Source organism: Chrysemys picta, chromosome 1 (assembly GCF_011386835.1).
Source record: "Chrysemys picta bellii isolate R12L10 chromosome 1, ASM1138683v2, whole genome shotgun sequence".
Taxonomy (NCBI): Eukaryota; Metazoa; Chordata; order Testudines; family Emydidae; genus Chrysemys; species Chrysemys picta.
The window spans coordinates 322181925-322209700 of record NC_088791.1 but is presented as its reverse complement, the minus strand read 5'-3'; the positions used below and the strand labels follow the sequence as shown (position 1 = coordinate 322209700).

Below are 27776 nucleotides of genomic sequence, written 5' to 3'. Positions count from 1 at the left end.
CCATGTTGGAATAAGAGGTTTGTTGTAGAAAATCTGTGTCCACTTCAAAAGCAGAGAAGCTCATTCAGAGAACCGATTCACCAAAGGCTAATGGAATAATCTCCAACAGTATTAGTTGACTCGCTTAGCACAAGTAGGCCCTAAGAACAGAACTCCTGTTCTGAACAACCAAGTACTGGTGATGTCTTACAGCACTTCAGCAATGGCCTCTATCAACAAAGAAGGAGATACCAGATCCACAGTCTATGTATGTCTAACCTTTTGTTCCTGAGTGGGTAGATGGGCGTGGGGGAAAGGGAGAACTTTTTATATTCTCAAGCACTACATGTAAAAAGGAAATACACTCCAGAGCAGCAGCTGATGAAGAAGCCAAAGGATAAATCTAGGAAAGTGGAGTTTACAGCCCAAGGTTTTGAGTGGAGAGTCAGGCCCTGGGTCACCCACCTGTCAATGGATCTGTTTGCATCCAGAACCCAGCAAAGAAGAAATCAAAATCTTATACCAGATGAAGAGATTAATAACCCATAGCTATGATTGTGTACTTTCTCCCATCACCAAATACTGTATATGACTGTCTCTTTCTATTCTTCAGGACAGTTTTTAAAGAGCAAAATTTCTAGAGCGATTCCTGGTTCTCATATTCAATTCAGGTGGCAATCACTGCTCAGGTATGCCTACTCTACAAGAAGGATTTGCTCTCAAGGACAGAATTCTGAACCCAAACCTAGAAAAATTAAATCTAGCTACATGATGTTTGAGGTAAAAATTAAAACTGATTATGCAGATGTGTTTATAACATGCTCTTTTTATCCTTGAGAAAGTATTCCATGAGCAGGGCATGGTCAAGGGCCTAATCTAGACGTATGCCAAGTGGTTGTCATCTGCAGATTTTATAAGCTTATTCTCCACTTCTTCATTATCCAAGTCACTAATGAAAATATTAAATTGCACTCGCCCCAGTACAGACCCCAGCAGGACCCCACAAGATATGTCCTCCCAGTTTGACACTGAACCATTTATAATTACAATTTGGGTAAATTTTTTAACCAGTTGTGTACCCACTTTACAGTAATTTTATCTAGACAGCATTTCCCTAGTTTGCTTATGAGATTGTCATGTGGGACTGTGTCAAAGTAAGATTTTTAGGAGTGATCACCACAGAGCGACTTGTAGCATTAGCAGAGCGGTATAGTTCGTCCATAACGCTCTGTGTGCATACCCTTATTCAGAGTAGCAGCAGTTTGTGTGTGTGTGTGTGTGTGTGTGTGTGTGAGAGAGAGAGAGAAGTATCAGAGGGGTAGCCGTGTTAGTCTGGATCTGTAAAAAGCGACAGAGTCCTCTGGCACCTTATAGACTAACAGACGTTTTGGAGCATAAGCTTTTGTGGGTGAATACTCACTTCGTCAGATGCATGTAGTGGAAATTTCCAGAGGCAGGTATAAATACGCAGGCAAGAATCAGTCTAGAGATAACGAGGTTAGTTCAATCACGGAGGATGAGGCCCTCTTCTAGCAGTTGAGGTGTGAACACCGAGGGAGGAGAAACTGCTTTTGTACTTGGCTAGCCATTCACAGTCTTTGTTTAATCCTGAGCGGATAGTGTCAAATTTGCAAATGAACTGAAGCTCAGCAGTTTCTCTTTGAAGTTTGGTCCTGAAGTTTTTTTGCTCTAGGATGGCTACCTTTAAATCTGCTATTGTGTGTCCAGGGAGGTTGAAGTGTTCTCCCACAGGTTTTTGTATATTGCCATTCCTCATATCTGACTTGTGTCCATTTATCCTTTTAAATAGGGACTGTCCAGTTTGGCCGATGTACATAGCAGAGGGGCATTGCTGGCACATGATGGCGTTTATTACATTGGTGGACGTACAGGTGAATGAACCGGTGATGATGTGGCTGATCTGGTTAGGTCCTGTGATGGTGTCGCTGGTGTAGATATGTGGGCAGAGTTGGCATCGAGGTTTGTTGCATGGATTGGTTCCTGAGTTAGAGTTGTTATGGTGCGGTGTGTGGTTGCTGGTGAGAATCTGCTTAAGGTTGGCGGGTTGTCTGTGGGCGAGGACTGGCCTGCCTCCCAAGGTCTGTGAAAGCGAGGGATCATTGTCCAGGATGGGTTGTAGATCACTGATGATGCGTTGGAGAGGTTTAAGCTGAGGACTGTAGGTGATGGCCAGTGGAGTTCTGTTGGTTTCTTTCTTGGGCTTGTCTTGCAGCAGGAGGCTTCTGGGTACACTTCTGGCTCTGTTGATTTTGTTTCCTTATTTCCTCGTGCAGGTATCATAGTTTTGAGAATGCTTGGTGAAGAACTTGTAGGTGTCGGTCTCTGTCTCAGGGGTTGGGGCAAAATGTGGTTGTATCTCATTGCTTGGCTTTAGACAATGGATCATGTGGTGTGTCCGGGATGGAAACTGGAGGCATGAAGGTAGGCATAGCGGTCGGTGGGTTTTCGGTATAGGATGGTATTAATGTGACCGTCACTTATTTGTACCATGGTGTCTAGGAAGTGGACCTCCCATGTAGATTGGTCCAGGCTGAGGTTGATGGTGGGGTGGAAGCTGTTGAAATCATGGTGGAATTCTTCGAGTCTGTTTCCCATGGGTCCAGATGATGATGTCATCAATGTAGTGTAGGTAGAGAAGGGGCGTGAGTGGACGAGAGCTGAGGAAGCGCTGTTCCAGGTCAGCCATAAAAATGTTGGCATATTGTGGGGCCATGCAGGTACCCATAGCAGTGCCACTGATCTGGAGGTATATAGTGTCACCAAATTTGAAATAATTGTGCGCGAGGATAAAGTCAGAGAGCTCAGCAACCTGTTGTGCTGTGGCATCATCAGGGATACTGTTCCTGACCACTTGTATTCCATCTGTATATGGGATGTTTGTGTAGAGAGCCTCCACATCCATGGTGGCTAGGATGGTGTTTTCTGGAAGATCATCAATGCATTGTAGTTTTCTCAGGAAATCAGTGGTGTCACAGAGATAGCTGGGAGTGCTGGTGGCGTAGGGTCTGAGTAGGGAGTCCACCAATGCGGACAGTCCTTCAGCGAGAGTGCCAATTCCAGAGATGCCAATTCCACAAACCTGGAAATCCTGGACACCCCATCATCACTTCAGTTCATTTGCAAATTTGACACCATCAGCTCAGGATTAAACAAAGACTGTGAATGGCTAGCCAACTACAAAAGCAGTTTCTCCTCACTTGGTGTTCACACCTCAACTACTAGAAGAGGGCCTCATCCTCCCTGATTGATCTAACCTCGTTATCTCTAGACTCTACTGCTTTTTTGGGAGGTGGGAGGGGGTTAGGGTCTCTCTACTTCTCCCTCCCCATTCTCTACCAAACGGTATCTGTGCTTATTCATTCAGAGTCATGGAACTCTCATGCCCTGTAGGATCATATCCAACATACGAAGAGAGATGTGGGGTGATTACCTGGTCATGTTTCCACAACCTTCACCAAATTTGACAAATTAAATATATGGGCCTTCTCAATCCCTGTTTTAGGAAGGAGGATTCTGTATACTATGCTCCTCCAGTAACTAAAATATTAATTTTAAAAAGACACATAGCTACCTCTTAGTCATCCTTTGTTTTCCCCTCTTGTGACAAAGTGGTATCGAACATCCCATTATAACGGATCTGTGAACTTTCCCTGTGAAGAGTAGGAAAATTTGAGATTACCTTCCCTGAAAGTTCCCTTTCTTCTAGAGGGAAAGTGGGAAAGTCCTTAGATCCAGACTACCTAGCATGAGAACTGAAAGAGTCTTAAAATTGTCATGCGCTTCTACATTTTCTTTGTAGGACATTTATGTAGGTTATATGTATGTATGTATGCCCTCTGGAAAGTGGGGTGAACTTTGATGTTGGCTGTGCAGTAGGAAATATTTATATGAACTTCTTATTCTATCTAATAACCTGTGAATTAACGTTTTTAAAGGGTTTAGTTTTACGAAGCAGCTTTGGAAATATCTCTGGTTGGGTCTTCAGGAGTGTGGCCACTCCCAATCTCTCTTGATGTCAAATTAAATTTAAAATAAAACCCAACAACTTCAGACTCACTTTTATTGTGATGTGACTTTTAAAAAATGCCATTTGAATTTTGCATTACTTGGAATTTTGGAACTGTGTCCCTTCTTGACATCCGAGTTGACATATGCACTGCTAATACTCTTGTTACATGCAAATAACATTTGGACTAAGCATAACTTCCAAAATTGACATGCTTTAATTGGTTTCATCATAAACTTGGCCAATATTTGAAGGAATCAGCAGAAACTTACCCCTCCTAGACATTGCCTATATACATAACCTAGATATGTGGCTTTCTTCACTCGTCTTGTCTGGCTAGATGTTGGATTTAGGGCATTCATTGTTCATATGTTTACATTCCTTAATATGCTGGAACTGTTATTGATTGTGTTCTAAGATTGCCTACCCATCTCTGTTAAAAGCCTGATGTTTGTTCTATGCATTCGATACTAAGACTGGACTCTTTAACTTAGGTATAAATAGTCTTTTGAGCTCTAGCTTATGTCCTATACTATGTTTAATATAGCCTTTTTAGGGTGCATGATGATTCATTTATCTCTTTCATTGCTTCTGTAGGTGTTTAAGACATACATGAACCTGTCTTTGGTTGGTGTTTTGTGCTGCATCAGTAACTGGCAAAGATATTGTAAGAGACTTATGAATCAAGTGTAGGGACTGTGACTATTGGCCCTGGTGTCAAGTGCATAAATGAGCTATTTTGTAAAATCAGTTCATTTAAAGAGGAAATAATAATGTAATGTTGGTGCCAGAGCTCTGTGAACAAATTCAAACATTGGATGCTATGTTCTTGCAGAGTTTTCTCTACCCTGTTGTTCAGAGTGAAAGGAAAAACTCTTTCCCATCAGGCAACATATTGTTTTCATAGATCTGACCACTATCAGAAGTACCTACGTACTTTATGCATAAAATTAGATGGACCAGTTGATGTTAAAAGAAGCTGACATGTATCCATTACAGTATTTAAATTTATTATTGGAACACATTTTATTGCTTTTTTCATAATTTAGGTTGTTTTTCACTTCCACCTGTTTTTTATTTGATTAGTTGATAATTCTTTAAGTTCTCTTTTAAAGACCAGTAACATTTTATATATTTCCATAAATTTGAGACTCTTATGGGGATTAATAACTGAAGATTTTCAGAATAGTAGTCTTGTATGGGTTTATCTTCACTCCATAACTTCCCAAGGAAGTGACGTTTTTATGTTCCTCACATTTTTAGATTAGGTTGAAGTGGGAGCGGGCACCTGGCAGACTTATGTGACTTTTTTTATGCATAACCTTCCAAGCCAAATACTTCACTGTTGCCTCTGTAGAGATGATAAACTTACTAAGTGGAGTACAAACAATGAGGAGTACTTGTGGCACCTTAGAGACTAACAAATTTATTTGGGCATAAGTTTTCGTGGGCTAAAACCCACTTCATCAGATGCATGGAGTGGAAAAGTGAAATAGTTACCTAAGATTGTGGGTGAACACCAATGGTCATACTTTTAACAGTATATTTTAGCAATTTTTGGGAAATAACTGGCGCAACACAGTTCATTACACTTTCTAAACTAACACTCCTGTAAAGCCATCCCTCTCGCACTCTCTCTCTCATGTGCACTTTTGTTTTGAGAAGGCTACGGATATCTTTTTTTTGTTTGTTTGTTTGTTTGAGCAAGTAATTTTGCAGTTTTGAATCACTATTTCAGGGGTGGGCAACCTATGGCAGCACGTGTGCTGATTTTTCAGTGGCACTCACGCTGCCTGGGTCCTGGCCACCGGTCTGGGGGGCTCTGCAGCTTCATTTAATTTTAAATGAAACTTCTTAAACATTTTTAAAACCTTATTTACTTTACATACAACAATAGTTTAGTTATATATTATAGACTTACAGAAAGAGACCTTCTAAAAACATTAAAATGTATTACTGGCACGCAAAACCTTAAATTAGTGAATAAATGAAGACTTAGCACACCACTTCTGAAAGGTTGCCGACCCCTACACTATTTTATAGACCATCAAATCTGGCCCTTACATAAATATACATATTACATATATCGTATATACTCGATCATAAGCTGGTTCATTTATAAGCCAACCCCCCCTCCCCCAAGATGGATAAGTAAAAATGGAAATTTTTTTTGACCCATTCATAAGCCGACCCTATAATTCGGGGTCAGCAAACTTTTTGGCTCCCGGGCCATCAGGATAAGCTGCTGGCGGGCAGAGATGGTTTGTTTACCTCGAGCGTCCACAGTCATGTAAACCAAGTGTCCCGGCGCGCCAGCGGCTTACCCTGACGGGCCGGGAGAGCATAACCCCTGTGACCACCTCTGATGTTAACCCCGCCCCCCAGCCCGGGACCCCCAAACTCTCCCCATCTCATCCCTTCCCACCTTATCTGAGGAAGGCCAGGGGAGGATGTCTCTGGCCTGGTTGGAGCTGCTCCGGCAGGCTGGGCAGTGCGGCGGCAGCCTACTCCAGTGGGCCAGACTGTGTGGCGCGGCTGCAGCATGTTGCAGCAGGCTGGGCCGGGCGGCGCGGCCACAGCCTGCTCTGGGGGGCGGGGCTGAGCGGCACAGCTTCAGCCTGCTAGCCCCGCAGGTGCTTCGGAGGCTGGGGGGAGAGCAGCGTGGCCAGAAGTGGAGACACTCTCGCCCTGCGTCTTCCCTTCTGGCTCTGCTGCCTCTCCTTGCTCCCTCTGTTGGGAGGGGCTGTGTCCCATCTCTCCCTCTCCCTCTCTATTATACCTGTTCATAAGCTGGTGCTTCCCTTTTTTACTAAAAAGAAATTGGTGTGTGTGTGTCCGTCCGTCCAAACTCAAGGTTACACATTTGATTGAGTTTGGTGATTCTTTACCCCACTGTTCCTGGAATTCTGAGTAAGCATACTTGATAAATTGGAAATGAAATGGGTGATGGCACAGGCTGGTACTGTGATTTAAACACATTGTTTCTATGAAGAATTGCGGAGCAACTTTTTTACATCTATGTTATCGTCACCTGATTTCATTGTTGTTCCAAATTAATTGGCAATAAAAGCAGCTTTCCAAATCAGAAAAATTGCTTAGTCCTAGCTATTTGAAGTATTTTTGACAGAGACTGCAATCTGTTTACTCTGTATTGAACGTAATACCCTATTTATATAAGCAATGGTTAAAAAAATAAAAAACTCTTGGCTTATGATGTCTGTCTTGCATTTGATAAACATGGATATTTCCCTGTCTGTTTCCTAATGGAGCTGAACTTCTGATAGTTTGTGTACTAGCTTTGTTGGTTGTCAGCACAACTTTAGACATCCTTGCGTTAAATTAGTTGCTGTTTCACAGCTAGCCGGGGACAGTGATGCTATTTTAATTGGCCCTGCAATACTTATGGATTTTTTCCTATTGGTGGGGAGCGTTGGTAACATGCCTTTCCTGGTGGCAAAGTGGGGATTTATATAAATATGAATTAATATTTTTCACTGCAAATGACATTCACCACTATTTTTATAACTATTTTAAAGTTCAGTAGGTCAGTGAGTTTTGGCCTAGAATTGAGCGTTGCTTTTTTTTTTCCTTTGGTTTCCTGTTGAATGTTTTATTCAATATCTTTGGTACAGCTACTGGAAAAATTATGTTTTCAATTTAATCAGGATGTGTAGCTATGGAATGTTATCTATATTGTTCTAAGAGCTAAATTTAGGATGACTAAAATATTTATGCTCTTTGGGAATATCAAAATATCTTGGTTCAGCATGTGGAACAATCTTCATTTATATATTTAGATTTACTAAAGGTCTAGGTGCCGATACAACAATTAAAATACATAGAAAAGAATACATGTCTTTAACTAAAAGGAAGTACCCAAGGTCACTTCACAATATTATACGTTTAATATTAACAAAACAGCCCATTTAACAATTAAGAACTTAAATTAAATGCTTCTGAATAGACACTCCAGATCCTAACACACCTTTGAGGTTGTGATTGACTTGTATTTGGTATCTGTTTGTATACAATTATTTAAAAGTATGCTTTGTATCCTAAAGACAAAACTTAGAATTGACTACTTAAAACTTTTTACTTGAATTACTTAGTGCATTCTAATCTATTCTCTTTAGTCTCAGTAAATTGACTTCGTGGAATCTGTGGTAAATCTCTACATAATCCCATAAAGGTGTAAACTCTCTAAGGCAAGGATTGTCTATTTGTTTTGTTTGTACAGCACTTAACAAAATGGTTTCCTGGTCCATGACTAGGGCTTCTAGGCACCATGGTAATACAATAAAAAGGAACTAAAAAGAAGAAATAATTGACTAGGTTATGCAAAATTTAACTATAGTTTGTACACACAATGTTGGTGCAAGTTCTCAGGGAGAAAGAATACATCCTGTTTTGAAGTATTAAGGCTAGGTGCGCTTATTGTACATAGTTGTAATGACAGAGTAATTGCAAATTCTTCTTTGAGTACTGGTCCTTCTGTGTATTCCACACATGTGTACACACATGCACCATACACCTGAGATCAGAGTTTTCTAGGAAATAGTGTCTGTTGATTTGCACATGTACAGTTCTCGTGCTCTGAATCGAGGGTATAAGGGGACGTGAAGACCAATGTGTCTCTAGTTCCTTCTTACCGTGATATGGCCTGAGTCACAATCCTCTGTGTCCAAAACTATTTTCATCTAACTTCTAATCTGTAAATACATGTGTTGTGCATAGTTTTGGTGTTTTTAGTCTTTTAATGTTTATAGTTAGTGGAGTTTTCCCCACACCGAAAAGCCATGCCCAGAGTTGAGAGGTTCAGGAACTGTATCTCCTGCTCCTTCTCCATCAGTGACAAAGACCAGCGCTGCCTTTACTGCCTTGGGGTATATCATATCACTGCCAAGTAGTCACTTATTCCCTCCCCAAAACCACAAGGGATGAGAGCTCCATCTGCAGAAACATTTCATGCAGAAGCATACTTGATAAATTGGAAATGAAATGGGTGATGGCACAGGCTGGTACTGTGATTTAAACACATTGTTTCTATGAAGAATTGCGGAGCAACTTTTTTACAGTTAACAGTGGGATAAAGAAGTCAATGAGACCCCAGTTGGATCCAGGTCAGGGAGATTCCCCTGTATGGCAGCCTCAGACAGCAAGCAGCGCCCCTCTATGCATGAGCCCTGGAGCAGAGGCCAAAAACATTAAGCCTAAGAAACCCTCTCACAAAAGTAGGGGACATGAGGATAAGCATAAGGATAGATTCCCATTCGATCTGCCTCTAAGAAAAAGGATCCCTGTCTGCCTCAGTCCAAGTTGCACGAGTCCTGCATGCGCTCCTAAAGACTCAGGTTCACAAATCTTCTCACAGAGAAGAGAAGTTGCAAAGGAAGAAGGATCTACTAGCTCTGGCTCTTGCTCCAACTCACAGGCTGACAGATGGGCACGCGCAGTCTCTGCTTGGAAGTTCTATGTTGGACTTCCATTCAATGGCACCCACATACTCCAGAAAGGATCTGCCAAGAGCTGTCTCCTTAGATTTGCTGTATCCATTGATCCAACCTTCTGGACTCCTCAAACTCCAAGACTGAGACCTTTACCTCACCGGAGCATATTTTTGTCTTATGCTTCCTATAATCTCCTGTTCTCTCAGGTCTGTTCCTCCGCTTGAACATTCTGACATCAGAAAAAAACACCTCAAAGAGAGATGGCCTCTCTCCTACCCCATCCACAGACCGGAGCATGCTTCCACTGGTACTGTTGGTAGAATTTGAACCTACCTTTTCATAAGATGAGTCTAATGTTCTGGAGGAATCTTCACGCCTTTGAGAGAATCCAGTCTGGATATAACTTCCTCAAAGTCTTGGAGCTGCCTTCCTCCCAGAAATGCCTAACCAGGGACTATTGGTACCCAAAATCTTGGGGCCCTCCTCAACCAGTTGAGACTTCATACTGGCCCTCCTGGGGCTCATAGATCATACACTAGAAGCTCTGGATCTGGATGAGAATCACACCATCCCTCTTCCCCGATCAATACCGCCCAGCCCATCAGAGTACATGGAGGAGGAAGTTGAGTTGGCTCCGCTGGACAGTTCCAAGAGGTGTGTCGTCCTCAGCACCAGATGAGGGAATCACTCTGTCATCCCTGTCTCCACCTGATGACCACAGGGAATACCAGGAGCTCTTGCAGAGGGTGGCAATGGAGCTCAGGATCCCTCTTAGGAGGTCAGTGACATGTAACATAGACTCCCAGACACTTTAAAAACCTCTGGCCCTAGCACAGTGGCCCTCCCAGTAAATGAGGCCATAAATGGAATCTGCCAGCCTCCTGTGCCCTGCAAGGGGCTAAAAACATTATTAAATTCCAGCTGAAAGGGCAGATTCTTATTTACCCACCCAGTGCCCAATTCCTTGGTGGTGCATGCAGTCACAGAAAGATCCAAGTGGCGTCAGACCAAGGCAACTCTATCAGATAAGGGTGCTAAATGCCTTGATTTTTCTGGGGAGGAAGGTATCTTCACTGACCAGCCTTCAGTTTAGAATTGCTAACTACCAGGCCCTGTTAGCAAAATATGAATTCACAAATTATTCCATACATCTGGAATTCAAGGGCAAACTTCTGCCGGAGGATGGGGCTCAATTCTAAGCCTTCATTCATGAAAGCAAATTGGTGGCTAAGTTTTTGCTCCAAATGGTGATTGCCATGTCTATAGTCATGAGGCAAGAGACCTGGCTTAGCTCTTTGGGGTTACCTAGGGAAGTCCAGGATACCAGGAGGACTTGCCCATTGATGAGTCTAATCTCTTCATTAACGAGATGGTTGAGTCACTACACCCACATAAGGACTCTAGGGCAACCCTACTCTCCCTGGATATTTACACCCTGGCTCCGGAGAGAAAGCACCATAAGCAGGTTTATAAACTTAGACCTCCCCCTCAACACTTTTGTCACCTGTGCTCTTATGAACTGCCATGCAAGAGGGTACAAAAATCCTGATTTGTGACTTCTTCCACTTCAACTGCTGTCACGCAACCCCACCCACCAACCAGGTGTTCCTTTTGATGGGATGCTCAAGAGCCACATTCCTCTATTAGTACCATCCTTCACTGCCCCCCAAACCTTTGGTGGCCACCTCACTCACTTCGCTCACAACTGGAGGGCAGTAAGATTGGACAAGTGGATGCTAAGGATTATTCACTCCAGCTATACAATCAAGTTTGTGTCTCGTCCCCGTCACAAACGCCCTTTTCAGGGACCACTCTCATTAGGAGGTCTTCCATCAGGAGGTGGAGTCTCTTCTTCAGCGAGGGGCTATAGAGCACAAGCCACCTCAACATCAAGGGAAAGGGTTCTATTTCCCATATTTCTTTTCCCCCCAACAAAATGAGAGGTTGGAAACCAGTTCTCGATCTATGACAACTCTTCATCGTTGTTTGAAAATCAGAATTTCTCATAGTCACATTGGCATTAATAATGCCTTTTCTCAAGGAGGGCACATGGTTTGTGGCTCTCATTATGAAAGATGCCTACTTTCATGTGTGCGTTCTCTCATCCCACAATAGGTTCCTCAGATTCCTGGTAAGATAAGAGCCAGTACCAATTCAGAGTGCTCCCATTCAGTCTAGCTACAGAAACCAGGGGCTTCACAAAGGTCTTCAGTAATGGCAGCTTGGATGAGCTTGGCAACTGGCTTCTGACGGGTAGCTCCAGCAGGAAGGTTCCGTTGGCAACCCTACTCCTAATTTGTCTGCTACTTTCCTTGGTCAATATGGAAAATTCCACTTTGATGCCCACAAAGACCATGGACTTTATAGGAGTAATCCTTAACTTGTCTACAGCAAGGGCCTGTCTTTCTATGGAAAGATTCTAAGTGCAGGTCTATGGTGCAAACTTACATTGGCGCAGCTGTGCTGCTGTAGCATGTCTGGTGAAGACGCTCTAAGATGATGGGAGAGAGAGCTCTCCCATTGGCTTAATAACTCCACCTCCGTGAGAGGCAGTAGCTATGTTGGTGGGAGAGACTACACGGGTTTGAGGTGGATTTTTCACAACCCGGGGCGACCTAGCTATATCGAAGAAAATATATAGGGTAGATCAAGCCTTCGTTGTGAACAACTTGGTAAGACAAATCACTCTTAAACCACAGTGAAGGTCTACCTTTCCCTACAAGGCCACATGGCCTCATGTATTTACGTAACACAGTTTGCCAGGCTCCACTTCCATTACCTACAGGCCTAGCTGTGGTCTGTTTATGAATACTAGGGTAACAATTCCCACAAAGGTAGTGGCTTCTGTAGTTTGAAGGATAGAACAAGTGAGTGTGTGGGAGACCCTTTCCTTACACCCACACCTGATCTGACCATTATCACGGATGCATCTCTCATAGTTAGGGGAGCCCCCATGGATAAACACATTGCACAGGGCACTTGTCTCTTAGGATGCCAGGATGCATATCCGCCTGCTAGAGAGTGGTACATCTAGCCTGAAACGCATTCCTTTCACTCATTTGGTCCCACCATATCCAGATAATGTCGGATAACATGATAGCTGTTTTCTACATAAACCGGGTGGAGCAGGATCCCTTCTTCTCTCTGTAGCAGCATATATACCTTCTAGGTGTGCAGAATTCTCTGGCAGACAGTCTCCACAGACCACGAATGGGAGATATGTTGTTCTGTCCTGAACAAGGTCCCCACCCATCCTTATGCCTGTTTGCCTCCCAGACGAACAAAAAGTTTCCTCTGTACTGCTCAAGAGCAGCTCTGGGCCAAGGCTCTAGTGTGACGCCCTTCTGGATGAACTACCTCAGGTATGCCTTTCTTCCTATCCCAGTGATATTACCGGTCCTACAACAGATTCACCATAGCAAAGCTTGGGTCATTTTTATCGTGCCCAACTGGCCCAGGCAGTTTTGATTTTCAGACCTTCTATGAATGTCATGCCGGTGAGAGGTCAGCTACCCCAACCCAAGCTCTCTTCATCTCACGGCTCCACCTCCATATTTGGATGGGTGTCAGACCTGGAACATACATGTTCGGAGTTTGTTCAATCTGTTCTCAATCAAAGTAGTAGAAAGGACTCCATCAGAAAATGCTGTCTGGCCAAAGGGAGACATTTCTCCACCTGGATACAGCAGAACCAGTTATCCCCTGAATCCAGGGGATAATTAGTCCAGACTGTCTACTCACTCTTAAGATATCAGGTCTTTCCATTCGCTCAGTGCAGGTCCATCTTTCAGCAATCAGCACTTTCCATCCTCCATTTGAAGACTATACTGTTTTCACTCATCCCACTACATCCAGATTTCTGAAGGGCCTCATTAGGACATTGCCACCAGTGGCAAAATGAACAACTCAGTGGGATCTTAATCTTGTTCTTGCAGTACTTACCAGACAGCCTTTTGACCCACTCACCACCTGCTTAATGTCCTATCTCTCTATGAAAGTTGCCTTCCTAGTCATCATCACATCAGCCAAAAGGGTGAGTGAACTGGGAATGCCTACAGCAGGCAGACCCATCATACACCGTATTTCGTAAGGAGAAGGTTTCCCTTCATTTCCACCCAAAATTCATCCCTTAGACAATTTGAGTTTCATTTCAATGAACCTATTCACACACCAGTATTCTTTCCAAAACCTCATGCCTCCAATGAGGAGAGACTACTTCATTCTCTCGATATCCAATAGGCTTTGGGGTTCTACCTGCACGGGAACAAATCAATTGGGAGAACACCTAGACTATTTGTTTCTTTAGGGAGCAACCTAAAGAACAAGCATTACCTGCTTGTAACAAAGTGGCCTCTGGCGGGACACAACTGAGAGTATCAATTCAGAACAAATTGCTTAGAGCAGGGCAGTCACAGCCCAAAACTGGAGGTCCTTTATTACTAAGGCACACCAAACCAGCCAAACAGAGAGGACTTTGGTTGTACCCCACTGGCTAATCAGAAGTCATACAAGCAATTCCCTCAGATACTCCAGTTCCCTTGTATCACCACCCGCACCACTCCTTACAGGGATGAATGGTTATGAAAACCAATCCCCCAGTAAAAGAAAAAAGGTTCTCCCGATCCCAAAGGACCAAGCCCCAGACCCAGGTCAATAAAAAAAAAAAAGATCTTACTCACAAATCATGCATTTGCTAGTCTTTTAGAATCTAAAATCTAAAGGTTTATTCATAAAAAGAAAGAAATATAGATGAGAGCTAAAATTGGTCAAAGTAAACAATTACAGCAATGGCAAAGTTCTTGGTTCAGGCTTGTAGCAGTAGTGGAATAAACTGCAGGCTCAAATCAAGTCTCTGGAGTACATCCATAGGTTGGATGGGTCATTCAGTCCTTTTTCAGAGCTTCAATGTAGCAAAGTTCCTCCAGAGGTAAGAAGCAGGACTGAAGACAAAATGGAGATGATGCAGCTGCCTTCTATAGTCCTTTTGCCATGTGGCTTGTGCTTCCTTTGTTCCAAACACAAGCTGCCCAGCACATGGCATGGAAAAACCTTAGAGTTCTTTCCATAGGCATGTCCCTGCATGCCTTGCTGAGTCACAAGGTGTATCTGCCTTCTCTCAATGGGTCAGTTGTATAGCTGATGGTCCTTTAATGGGCCATCAAGCAGGCTAGGCAGTGCTGATGCCAAATTGTCTTGGGTGTCACCCAGAAGCATAACACAAGTTTGAAATACAGACAGTATAGAGCCAATACTTATAACCTTAAATACAAAAATGATACATGCATATAACCAGCAAATCATAACCTTTTCATAGACCCCTTACTTGACCTCCTTTGTACAATAGGACCTTGGTTGCAACAATGATCTATACGGTCGCAGTTTGTGTCAATAATGTCATGCTGCTCAGAGACTTTCTAAGTGGATCTCTAGCTCATCTGTGTATTGTTATCAACGGATGCATATTCTTCCCCCAGAGCGGGGGAGGGCCCACTCCATTAGAGCACAAGCAAATTCTGCAGCATCTCTTCGAGACATAGCTAGGACATATGTAGGATGGCTACCCAGAGCTTCATCCTTCTTACTTTCATCAAACATTAGACAATAGTCCAAACCTCTTCTGCAGATACCAGCTGTAGGGACAGGAGTGTTTGTTAGATGTCTTGTACCAACTGCATCCTCACCCCCTCCCCTTGTTTGATGCCTGCTTAACATTTGCCCATGTGTGAAATACACATAGGGACCAGCACTCGAAAAAGAAATTGAGGTTACTTACCTGTAACTGGAAGTTTTTCTAGATGTGTGGTCCCTGTGTGTGTTCCACTATCCACCCTCCTTCCTCTCTGTTGCGGATCATGATTGGATTCAGGGTAAGAAGGAACCGGAAAGGCATCGCTCTGCACTGCCCCTTATATCTTTGGTTCAGAGGATGAGGAGAACAATTGTGTATGTGTGGACCAACAGACACTACTTGCTAGAAATATCCAATCTCAGGTGCATGGCGCACATGCGTATCCGCATATGGGATACAGATAGGGACTACACATCTTGAAGAACCTCCAGTTCCAAGTAAGTAATCTCCATTTTTCAAATCAGACCACCAGTTTAGATTAATATGATCAGATCTAAACAATTTGTCTATTGTATAATTACTAAAGTGTAATAGCACTTTAAAACAAGAACCCAAATATTATATTAAAAAACTTTAAACTACTTTGTCGATATCATTATATGAGAAACTGTTAAATTTTGGTGGGTGGTTCTTCTGTGATCCAATTTGTTCTGGCTAAGTTCCTTTGTAGAGCAATGTTGAATAATAAACGAGTGAAAATAATACTTTCCATGCTTTGCTGAAGTGTATAACTAATCTGTGGATGGTAGAAACCTGGATCTGGAACAGAAATGGAGGCTAGACCAAAAAACAGAGGGGTGCCTGTAAAGGAAATTAAATAAGGATTTTTAGCATGTGGCTTAGTGTGCAAACACAGCACCAGCACCAATACTGACGCATAAATGGAAAAGTCACAGTGAAGACTGACACTCCATCATTAATTTGTACCTTTATATATGACCTACACATTGTATATGTTCATATCAGTGCATGATCTTGCATACCAAGTACATTGGAACTTAGACATGACAGGATGATGTATAGATGGAATGTCTGCTTTAAAACTGGATATCCCTGGCCAGTTTAGATTTCAGTATTAAATTTAGTACTTCCCTATTGGAAATGGGTTATAGTGGACATGCCCATATGTCCCAAAGAAAGCCATAACACCAACAGGGTCCCTGTCATGATGCCTAGTGTGGAAAATCATTCCTGACATCAAATTAGGTGATTGGTTGAACACTGTGTAGTAACAATACTTGCTGTAGAAAAGATTGGTGCATATCTGAGTTTGATATTTTTATGTGCACTTTCAGAGCAATCCTAATGTATGTGTTATGGAGAGAATATGGTTATTTATCCCAGTCCATAAATAGCCTTCTCTTTCATATTATAAACATATATTAACATGACAATGAAGTTGCTGGTGGTAAACTTGATATGGCTTCAATATTTGTGTGAACGATGGCTAAGAATGCCATCCCCAGCTTTTGAGCAAGTTACCTTAAGATCAGTAGTTCCCACTTCCCAAAGTGGTTTGTGGAACTCTAGTTGTCTGCAGAGCACTTGCTGGTGGTCTGCAGAAAGCCATCTCATCAGATAGTTGTGGTTCATCGCTTACGTTTACCCCAATAAACTGAAGAAAAAAAAAAAAATACCTAAACAAAAAAAAAATTTTTTTTTTTTTTGTAAATTTTACTTTTCCAAGTGTATAGTTGCTCTGGTTGCCACAGTGAGGCTTTTCAGTTGTCAATGGGAGGGAAAGTGATCCTCAAGACAATCGTTTCCAAAATATGGTCCACAAAAGAAAAAAATTGGGAAGCCCTCATATTACTTAACACTGTGATAGACTGTACTGTCTGATCAGTCTCTAATGATTTACTGATTAGCTGATTAATAGTCAATGCTTGGGGAATTAACACAATACTAAGTTACTCGATTCTGTGTGAGATTATAGACATAATTGTTTTTGTTTTGGAAGATTTTGAAGTCACATCTAAACATGAGAAAGTAGAAGGTAAAAGAGATTGTGAACAGATACTTTAAAACACAAAGGGCCAGATTCTTATACCCTTAATTCTTATAGTTCTTCTCACCACCATTGTTCCAAGTGGGATCAATGAGACTGTTTCTGGAGAAAATGCTACTTACTAGAGTAAGGGTTTCAGAATCTGGCCTATAGAAAGCCAAGGAAAAACTAACTGAAGAAGGTTTTTTGCTAATAGTTTTGAATTATGCTTTTGCTGTGTGGTTTTTCTAATCTCTGTTTTAGACTTTGTCTACTCTAGCACAACATTGTTGTGAATACATGAGACTTTGTCTAACTCTGGTTTGTTTTGTCTCAGTCACATTGATCAAACAACAACATGGCAGGACCCTAGGAAGGCGATACTTTCACAGATGAATGTTACAGCCCCCACCAGTCCTCCAGTGCAACAGAACATAATGAATTCAGCATCAGGTAAGCAAAAATATATAACTATTTATATTTCCAAAAAAGGCATTACAAATGCATAAACAACTCTTTTTGATAAAATTTCAACTTCTGCAAAAACAAAGTACAATTCCTCTCAATGTCCCTGACACTAGTAGTATCTTTTCACTAATTTAGAAACATTATTTTTCTTTCCTTTTTAAAATGTAAATGCATAAATCTTGATGCCTTAAGCAACTGGATAATGTGAGTTGAAGAGAGAATGAATTTGTGACAGCAGCACAAGTGTAATTTAATTTTTGTTGTGCTTTCTAAAATGGAGGATTCTAATGTTTTAAGAGATGAGGTTGTAAATTAAATCTCCCTCCTAAAAAGAAAATAAACAATGTATTTAATATTCTCCCTTCGGAGGTGTGCTTGCAAATATCCTCCTGCCTTCTTGAATTTTGTTCTTCCCACCCTGCTGTTTTTGTTCTTCCCACCCTGTCCCCACAAAAAGAAAAGTCCTTTTGGCAGAGGAAATGCAATGTTTTCCTCCTTCCTCCTCAATTCCTAAGGTCCCATATCATGGTGACCATTCCTTTAGCTGATGGAGAACCAGATTTGGCTTCTCCTGGAGCCTGTCAACACAGCTTTTTCAGCTATCTTGTGGGGCATCACTAGAGAGCAATGCAAGGTGCTCACTCCCATGGGCTAAAATTCACTATTTTCCAAGTGCTCCCTGGCCCTGCTATTCTAGCAAGCAAGCAAATCATCTGGGTCTCATTGCTAATTTGTGACAGCTGCTGTGGTTTTCCTCGTGTTTTGTCTGCTCCTTCCTCTCTGAGTCTAATTTTTATTTTATCTGCCTCTCCATCACCACCATGTCCTCAGGATCATTCTTGCGCCTCTTTGGTCCTCTGCATATAGATTCATGTATTCCAAGACCAGAAGACACCATTGTGATCATCTAGTCTGACTTCCTAAATAACAGTCCATTGAATTTCCCCAAAATAATTCCTAGAGTATATCTCTTAGAAAAACACCCTATCTTGATTCAGAAATTCAGTGATGGAGAATTAACCACAACCCTTGGTAAATTGTTCCAGTGGTTATTTATGCTCACTGTTAAAAATGTGTGCCTTATTTCCAGTCTGAATTTGTCTAGCTTCAACTTCCAGCCATCGGATCATGTTTTACTTTTCTCGGCTAGATTGAAGAGCCCATTATTAAATATATGATCCCCATGTAGATACTTAGATTGTAATCAAATCACCTCTTAACCTTCTTTTTGTTACGCTAAAAAGGTTGAGATCTTTGAGTCTATTGCAATAAGACATGTTTTCTAATCCTTAAATCATTCTCGTGGCTATTCTTTGAACCTTCTCCAATTTATCAACATCCTTCTTGAATTACGGGTACCAGAACTGCATACGCTATTCCAGCAGCAGTCGCACCAGTACCAAATAGAAGTAAAATATCCTCTCTTCTGCTCGAGATTCCCCTGTTTAGACGAGCCTGCATCTGGTTCTCCGTTTAGACAAGTTTGTATCTGTTTTATTCTGTTGCTTACACACTACAGACAGCAGCAAAAGATTAACAGGCATGAGATGAGATTGAGCAGTTTGTGGCTGTGATTTTTGAAGGCGAAGCAAGTCAAGCCATTGTCTTGACTTACTGCTAGCTAGGCGATGGGATGGGATAGCACTCTGAGTTCAGTCGGAGTTCCCCCATCCCTGAAACAATTGAAGAGATCTTGGATGGATTTAAGGAGGTCATGGCTCAGTGCAGTTAAAAATCCCAGGATTTCTCTTATCTGAAAAGATAATCTAACACAGCCATGACTTTTCCATTAATGTATGGAATGTCTGTAGCTTTCCCATCATACATGATTCCCCTGCAGGATTCTTTACCCGGAGGGAATGGGAAAAATGAGGCATTCCCACTGTCGCAACCCTGATTTATTTATCTCTCTGTTTATACCAGAGAACTAAATTTTCACTGCCGAACTGTGCTGTTCTGTATTCTAAGGTGTCTTTTAAGACTTTCATCTCACCTTATTGCAGAGATTGAGAGGAAGAAAATGATGTCGATACTTAGTGAAGTGGCACACAATGCAAACTTAGCATAAACTTTAAAATTGACCTTTCTCTCTCTTACCCCCACCCCCACCATGATGAGCGTTAGCAAAAATTGTTTTTTAACTCAATATTTATTGAAGGGGGCAGGGGGCAATCTATCAAGTCTCTGTAATGTAGGCAGTCCGTAAACACACTCAGACACTTCTCAAGAAGAACTGCTAAAATTCAAAGTCAAACGAGCAGCCAAAGGAAGTTAGACAGGGGCCTTAGTAAGTCAATCTTGCTGTGGACACCGTAGAGGGAAACTAAAATAGATATGTGAGTTGTGGTGTCTAATACTTCTGGGAAAATCTTGTTTAATGCAAGTCCATGAATGTTAATGACTTAGTCTGTTTTTTTTAAAATAGGTTTTCTGCATTGTAGATCAATCTAGTAAATTCTGCCCTCAAAATCTGATTTTGATCAGCTCTGTAAAGAAACTATGTAAAAATTAACACAGGGTTCTTTGTCATATTTTTGTCTGGTCTAACTATTGAGCTTAGAAAATGGGATGCCAAGTAAACGCTTCAGCTGACATAATTTTTTTATTTAACCCTTTTAATTCACTTGGAGAGTTGATAGTTCCAAAATTTGCTTGTGCTTAACAAAAGTACATTGTGAGAGAATTGAATTCTAGGACTGCATTCATTGTAAATTGATTCTACTGCTGACAACCCAGTTTGATTTAATGTACCTAATGTTTTAAAATAATTGATTTTTTTTTTTACTAAAGCTTTCATAGTTTGCCACATATACATGGTTCTATTACTTTGTTGCTGAGTTTGATAATTAATGCTTTCTTAAATGTCTGTCTAAAGAGTGTGGGAAGTGAAAGGATGAAATGGGCAACTGTTAAGTGTCTTCCTTTGGGAGGGGCAAGGATTGTTTTTCTGTGTTAGTACAGCACACAGGACAATGGGACCTCAAGCTTTTTGGTTGCTACCATAATATAAATATTTACTATTATTAGTAGTAATAATCTTAAAAGTTTTCGTAAATTTCCTAATTTGAATAGTTATCCTCAGGAGTTGGTTTGTAAGGGTGGCAAGTAAAGTTTATTGATGCCTTGATGCCAAAAGTTGGGATTTGCTGGCATGAATATTGTTACTGGCAATGAAATGTGATCTAATGCTTCTTGTTCCAGAGATCTCAATATCCTTTAAAAAATGGTTAGACAGATGGCTGCACTCTTCCTGGTTTGAGCTTGCTCCATGTTACCTGACTAAATTTCTTGAACCATACCGGTGGGAAGGGATGTTGCAGTATTATAGACAAAATAATCTATTTAATCTTCCTGTGTCAAATTGGACTAAATGAAGTAATTGAAAATTCCCCACCTCATCAACAATGGGAAGAAACAACTTGTTTTTGTATGTGGTCTATTTACTAGTAGAGATTGGTCTTTATATTTGTTTTTGGACTTCTCTGCTGTACCACTGAGAGCCGTACTGATTGAGAGTTCTACAGCAGATGTTTTCAACCTTTTTCTTTCTGAAGCTCCCCATCCCTCCAGCACGCTATAAAAACTCCACGGCCCACCTATGCTATAACAACTGGTTTTCTACATATAAAAGCCAGATCTGGCATTAAGGGATAGCCACCGGGCAATTGCCTGGGGCCCCATACTACAGGGACCCCTGCAAAGCTACATTGCTCAGGCTTCAGCCCCAGCCCCAGGTGACGGGGCTCAGGGCCCTGGGCTTCAGCCCCATGCAGTGGGGCTTTGGCTTTCTACCCTGGGCCCCAGCAAGTCTAATGCTGGCCCTGCTTGGTGGCCCCCTGAAACCTGCTCATGGCCCCCCGGGGGGCTCTGGACCCCTGGTTGAGAACCACTGTTCTACAGGAAAAGCTGCATAACTTTGGCTAGTCTCTTATTAAAATGATATAAGGTGCTCAGGTATCTTAGTGAGATACAGATATAAATTTCAAACTAAAAATATCCATGTCTGTTTCCTATGCTATCACAGTTGATAGAACTGGTGTGGAAGATTTTGCACAAAGGAAGTGTACAAGTAACGTAATTGTATCCTTTGAATCATTAATTTTATCCATCAGGCTGCTCAATTTGCTCTCTCCAGCCAGCATGTAGAGATGTTACAAGTGTAACTTGGCAATAGATTTTTATTTTAATGCTGTCCATCAATTCCATCAGTGTGTCATCTCCCTTCCTTTTGCCTTCTATTCCCCCTCTCCCCCAAGGAATTAATTTTCTTTAGTGGTATTTGGTAGAAATCCTCAGAACTTAACGCTACATTTTAAGTGACTGTTAAATTAGGTCAGAATTTAGCAAGAAAATGGCCATGTGAGAGAGGCGGACAGAAGCAAATATACAGTTTATAGCTCCTTGTGGGTAATATAGCAGAAAATGAACCAGGGCCCTGTGGAAGGTGTAAATTTCAACTGCCTTATCTTGAGGATTCCTGCTCATTTTTAGTTTCAAATTTAACCTTTTCTCCATACAGTTCATGATATTGTGTACACTGCTTTTGTAAACACTGGATATTATATGTGCTAATCAGGAAACTTAAGAAGAAAGTGTGTAAGAGATCATCATACACTGGGCTACATTTATTTAGAGGTGTGCCTTTCATTTTGGGAACTTTTCATGAAATTTAGCCATGGCAGGTTTATGACTCTGGTGAGAGTCTCATGATAGAAAATTGAGATTTGAAAAGTAGTGGGGATGAGGGAAGAAAGGTTCCTGCAACCTGCAATGTGTTTTGCTTTTTCTCATGTAACAATAAATGTGAAGGATGTACAAAGTTATTCCATGTGCATCTTTTTAGACTCTGCTTCCCATGTAGTGTTGGACGTCTTGGTGGAGTTGGATCATTTGATATTACAAAGCACCTAAAAGTTCTTGGTTGATAGGATCACATAGTTGGCTGGCTGATGGTTATAGATAGTTATAAAGAGAAGCTATTCCACTGTCACCCTTGTGAATTGCTCAGAATTTTTTATTTAAAAATAAACCTTCAAGGTGTTTTATAATACCACTATCTGGATTAGCTGACTTTTACTACTAGAGTTTAGCTGTTGCTTTAGTTTGACAGTTTGTTGATTTATGGACTGTTTGGTCTTAATTACTTAATTGTTATCAAGTTGGCAGATGTAAGTATTTATATATATACCTCTGCTTGCTGTATGTATCACACTTAGAAGAAATGTCTTGTTCCTTTCCTGCCCTATCTCCTTCTCTCTTTAAAAATTAGACATTGTAAGATTTGTTCACTATACATTATTGAAACTTGTTTGATATACCTTCTGTCCTCTTTTTTTCCTGTCCCTTCTTTTGTCTGGCAACTACATGTTCTGTGTTTCCTTACTTTATAGCCTCAGTTATTCAGGGTAGGGACAGAATTTAAAAAAAAAAATGCTTTGAAATACCATGTATTTACTACTTCTCACAACACAAGAACATGGGGTCACCGAATGAAATAAATAGGCAGCAGGTTTAAAACCAACAAAAGGAAGTATTTCTTCACACAACGCACAGTCAGCCTGTGGAACTCTTTGCCAGAGGATGTTGTGAAGACCAAGACTATAACAGAGTTAAAAAAAGAACTAGATAAATTCATGGAGGATGGGTACATCAGTGGCTATTAGCCAGGATGGGCAGGGATGGTGTCTGTAGCCTGTTTGCCAGAAGCTGGGAATGGGAGACAGGGGATGGATCACTTGATGATTACCTGTTCTGTTCATTCCCTTTGGGGCACCTGGCATTGGCCACTCTCAAAGGACAGGATACTGGGCTAGATGGACCTTTGGTCTGACCCAGTATGGCCATACTTAAGGTCTTATGGTCTTAGATGTGGAGAGAGCAAGGTTGGTCTAGTGGTGATGGTCTCAGTCTGGGACTCGAGACCTGTTTCTAGTTCTCTCTACTGCTATAGACTTCTTATGTGATCTGACCCTAGCAGACAGGTTAATTCCTTGGGCTTCAGAATTCTGGGGCACAAATCCCATGAACGGTTGACATGGGTATTTTCATATCTGTAAACCGGCGGATATCCTCTTTATATCTGTGCACCGTGTTTGTGGATCGCAGATGGATGCAGATCCAAATTTGATATCTAAATCCTGAAAATCTGCATATCTGCAGATATCCATGCAGGATTCTACAGAGAAGGAGGTGCAGAGCAGCCAGTTGGCACCAGAATGGAGGAATTTTAAGCAGAAACACAGTTTAAATGGAAGCTGCTTGGGTCAGGGACTATTCCTATATATTTGAACTGCGCCTAGCACAATGCAGGCCTGATCCTGATTGAGGCCTCTGAGTGCAAATACATATTAATTTATTCTTTAAAAATTCTCAAGAAAAGTTCTCTTAAAATTAAGCAAAAATCCCACAACTGTAACTTTCAACAGTAACAGGAGTCTAAAAGAAAATGATGAGGAAGGGTTATTCCAATGTTAAACTGATAAAATAAATACTAGTTTTTTTGTGTCATTTCACCTACCTGCATTGTAAGTTTAGAGTGATTGTGTGTACATACCAGTCAGTTCTGTACTATATAGGACTTCTAAAAACTTAGCCAAACACTTACCAGCCAACCTTTGTAGATTGTTTTTATTGGCATTTTGTTGCATGTTAGATTGAAGAGGAGGGGGAGAAAAGCCTGAGTCCTGATGGCTGTTGGAGGAAGTTCTGTTTAATTTTATCTTTCTTCTTGAAATTTGTGGCAGAGGCACCAAGAACCTTGTATAAGCACCCCTTTTTATTATTTAAATCCAAAGAAATAAGGATGGTGTTCTTTCAAGTATCTAAATCACTTATACACTGCCAAAAAGTCCCACCCTAAGTTAAATAAATTTATGTCCCAACATGTGGCATGTAGTTTACAAAGGCAGAAGACAACTCAGTCCCACCTCAAAGAGCTTACAGTCTAACTAAAGAAAATACAGATGAATGATTGGTGGGGAGGACGGGGACAACGACATGATAAACGATAGGTGAGAACGAGTAGTGTTCATGAGCAGTGTTCTAGTGGCAACTCTCCAATCCATATCTTGCATGTCATTTGGTAGCCGAAGGGCCGGAGAAGACCCTCATGTTTCCTCATTCAGGCATAGCCCTTGGAGTCTCCTTCGGGGAGATTTTGAGATAACATGCACAGGCCTAGTTGCTGGGAGTGGGGCATAGTATGACCCTTCCTGTCTCCTTCAGCTTCTGTGCATTTGTGTTTCTTCTTATTTATTTGCTCTTCTTCCAGTTTCTCATCACTTTTTCTCTCCCTCCTTCCCTGCAGTATCATGCCTTGCATCTGCTGCAGCCTATAGCACTTTCGCAGTGGTGGGGGATGATTCCGGTAAATTTTGCTCTGCTGCTTATGTTGGAGGAGCAGCAAAATAAAACTTCAGAAGAATCCTGTCAGTTTCATGCTACTGCTGAGCCTTACTTACCAGACGAACTTTCACCATTAGAGGGGGAGAATTACTTCCTATCCTGATACAATTTCAGGTGCTCATACTGGTTTCATTCTGGCAGGCTTGACTTATTGCTGGTTTTCTATTTTAAAATTCCTTTACCCCGAATGGACCCTAGCAAAGGAATAAGTGCCAAAACATATTACAAGACACACAAGTTATAAAATCAAACTCGCGATTATAAAGCATTTATGCCATTTTATTAAAAATCTGATTTGTATGATTTCTTCATCCCCCCTTCTCTGTCCTCCTCCCAGGACTGTTAGACATGAGCTTGAAACTATTTGTTTCATGTACTGTTTTACATGTAAAATGTTGGGATTTTTTTTTATTTTTATTTTTATTTAGAGCTATTTTTGAGCTGGAGCAAACAAGAGCCTACTATGAATTCCTTCCTTCTATATTGCAGGCCCACTCCCCGATGGATGGGAACAAGCCATGACCCAGGATGGAGAAATTTACTACATAAACCATAAGAACAAGACCACATCTTGGCTAGACCCAAGGCTTGACCCACGCTTTGGTAAAAGTTCATCTCACTTAAGAATTTTTTTTATTCACTTTAGTTTCAGTCACTTTAGACATTTTCATTTTGCAGGCACACTTCGGAATATTTTTAGCAGTAAGATTAAAATACTTTGATTTGAATCACATACACCCTAATTACATCCTTTAAAAAATAAGTATAAATTCATATTCTCTCTGTCATCTAAATCTTTGATGCCAGGGGTCAGGACTTCACCAGTTGCTTCATAGGGCTACCAACTTTTGTGGCATCCAGGAATTACTTTGTCAGAATAAAGCATTTGATCCAGGCTCTCTGTTCTCCCACAATGCAAATCTTTTACCAGCTAAAATTATGCTTCCAAAATAAATATTTACTTTCCTTTATGATATCCTAACGAGCTCATTAATAATAATAATCGTGCTGTCAAAATCCATTTGAATCACACACCAGCTTATAATTCCAGCTTGCTACAGTGATGGTCATGAGAAAGCTGTCCATTTTTAAACCGTACTGAGAGAAATATATGATAGTGTTGCTTGTATCAAAATCTCTTATTTGAGGCATGGAAAATACTTATTGGTTACTATTTGAGTAAAAATAGAATTATTAAAATCTTTTTAAATTAGAGGAACTAATCTTTCACTTTTTTTGGTAATGTTAATTTTCAGGCAAACAATAAGAGAATGTTACAAACTTTTCAACCTGGAAGCTGCGAACCACTTTCCAAATAATGTAGTCTACCGCATACCTCCATCTGAGATAGGGTCATAATATACCTATGAAAATGGGGGCGGGGCAGGGGGGGGGGAGGAGGTATGTAAGGGATAACACAATGGGTTGTCTGCATTACAGAATTTTTCTCATGTACCCCCCGATGAGCGCTCATGTACCTCCGTTGAAAACCACTGCAATAATGGAATATAGCTAGAGTACAGTGGATTGTGGAAATCACTGATATTGTTTAGCTGCATCATACAAACGGTCATTGAGCTGTACAGAATTTTAATAATTTTCTCAGGTCATGTTTTAGCATTCAGGTACTGCAGTTATTTTGTTTTGTTTTTGTTTCGGTACAAAGTCATGATACTTTACAAAAAGTCTGCCAGTTTTAATAGGTACGTTAGCTTTTCCTTGATTTCTTATCCAGATAATTCACTATTTTCAGCTCCTTTGGGTGGATTTGTGAGGTATTTTTTCAGAACTATGGAAAAACCTGTATAAAAAAAGAGAGCAGATCATTGTGGTTTTCAAGCTTCAGTCTTGGACTCAGTGCAACTAAATGAAAACAGTGTGCAGATCACTGAGTAGGTCAGGCTGAGAGGATACAAAGCCTTTGAAGCTTTACAGGGGTTGACCTAACAACAAATGTGGGCCCCTTTTGGGAGAGTCATTAACTCCATGAATGCCATATAAACACTATAGTGGAAAACTCAAACTCAGCACTTCACTTTTATTTTAAAATGGCTGCTAGAAATTTCAGCTTTTTTTTCCCAACTTTGTAGTCGTAAATGTTTAAATATCTGTCTGTTCTTATGAAAACCACAGAATTATCACAATTTGTTTATAAGCTGCTGACTAGCTTGTAAACAGGTTGAACCACTGTGCAACCTGAATCAAAGGTGGGGCATATATGGGAGGCTGTCATCTTCGGCAGATCTATCGATATTGCCCTTAATACTAGCCTTCTGAGTTGTAGTCCCATTTGTGTGTTGCAAAAGCAGTGTTAGTCATTTGAACTTCAGAATCTACTTAATATATGAATAGTAATCTGTGGTTGAAACAGGAAGTAAAGTCATTTAGAAAAATAGTGTTGCCTTTTACAATGAAAAGAGGGATGCCAATTATGTTTACTTAAGTAATCACACAGGAAATGTATTTTGCTCTTCTTCCATGTATTGCTTTACAGTTTTGAATTATAAAAGCCTGGGTCAGCCAGCTAGAATTAAAAAAAAAAAGAATGTTTTTAGGTAAGATGCATTTAATTTTTAAGAACTAATTTCAACTCCCGTAAATAGTACTGTCTCAATAGAAGGATGGAACTACTTGTCTTGAGCATATTGAAGTTCCATAAAATGTTAAGGCTGTGGCAGTTAAACTGAAAAAGGACAGAAATGTCCAAAAGATTGCATAAGGGTTTCTTACTGCATAGTTTCCCTTTTTGGGCCCACTGTGTATGTGTATCCCAGACAGGATTGAGTACGTGCCAAGGCTTTTTATTTTGTGGTTGGACTTTTAATCTGTTCCAGA

At 41.0% G+C, this 27776-nt stretch overlaps 1 protein-coding gene across 19 annotated transcripts in view; it reads left to right on the top strand.

Moving 5' to 3' along the window:
* YAP1 (Yes1 associated transcriptional regulator) overlaps window positions 1-27776 on the top strand; it is a 185001-nt gene that overhangs the window by 81409 nt on the left and 75816 nt on the right. For 11 of the 19 annotated variants that reach the window (XM_005300341.4, XM_005300340.4, XM_005300348.3 and 8 more), the window contains 2 exons: window positions 17407-17522; window positions 25431-25544. In XM_005300341.4, the coding sequence (XP_005300398.2) occupies window positions 17407-17522; window positions 25431-25544 (230 nt within the window). The remainder of the gene's footprint in view (window positions 1-17406; window positions 17523-25430; window positions 25545-27776) is intronic. The other 8 variants (XM_005300345.4, XM_005300344.4, XM_005300347.3 and 5 more) reach the window with 1 other exon arrangement.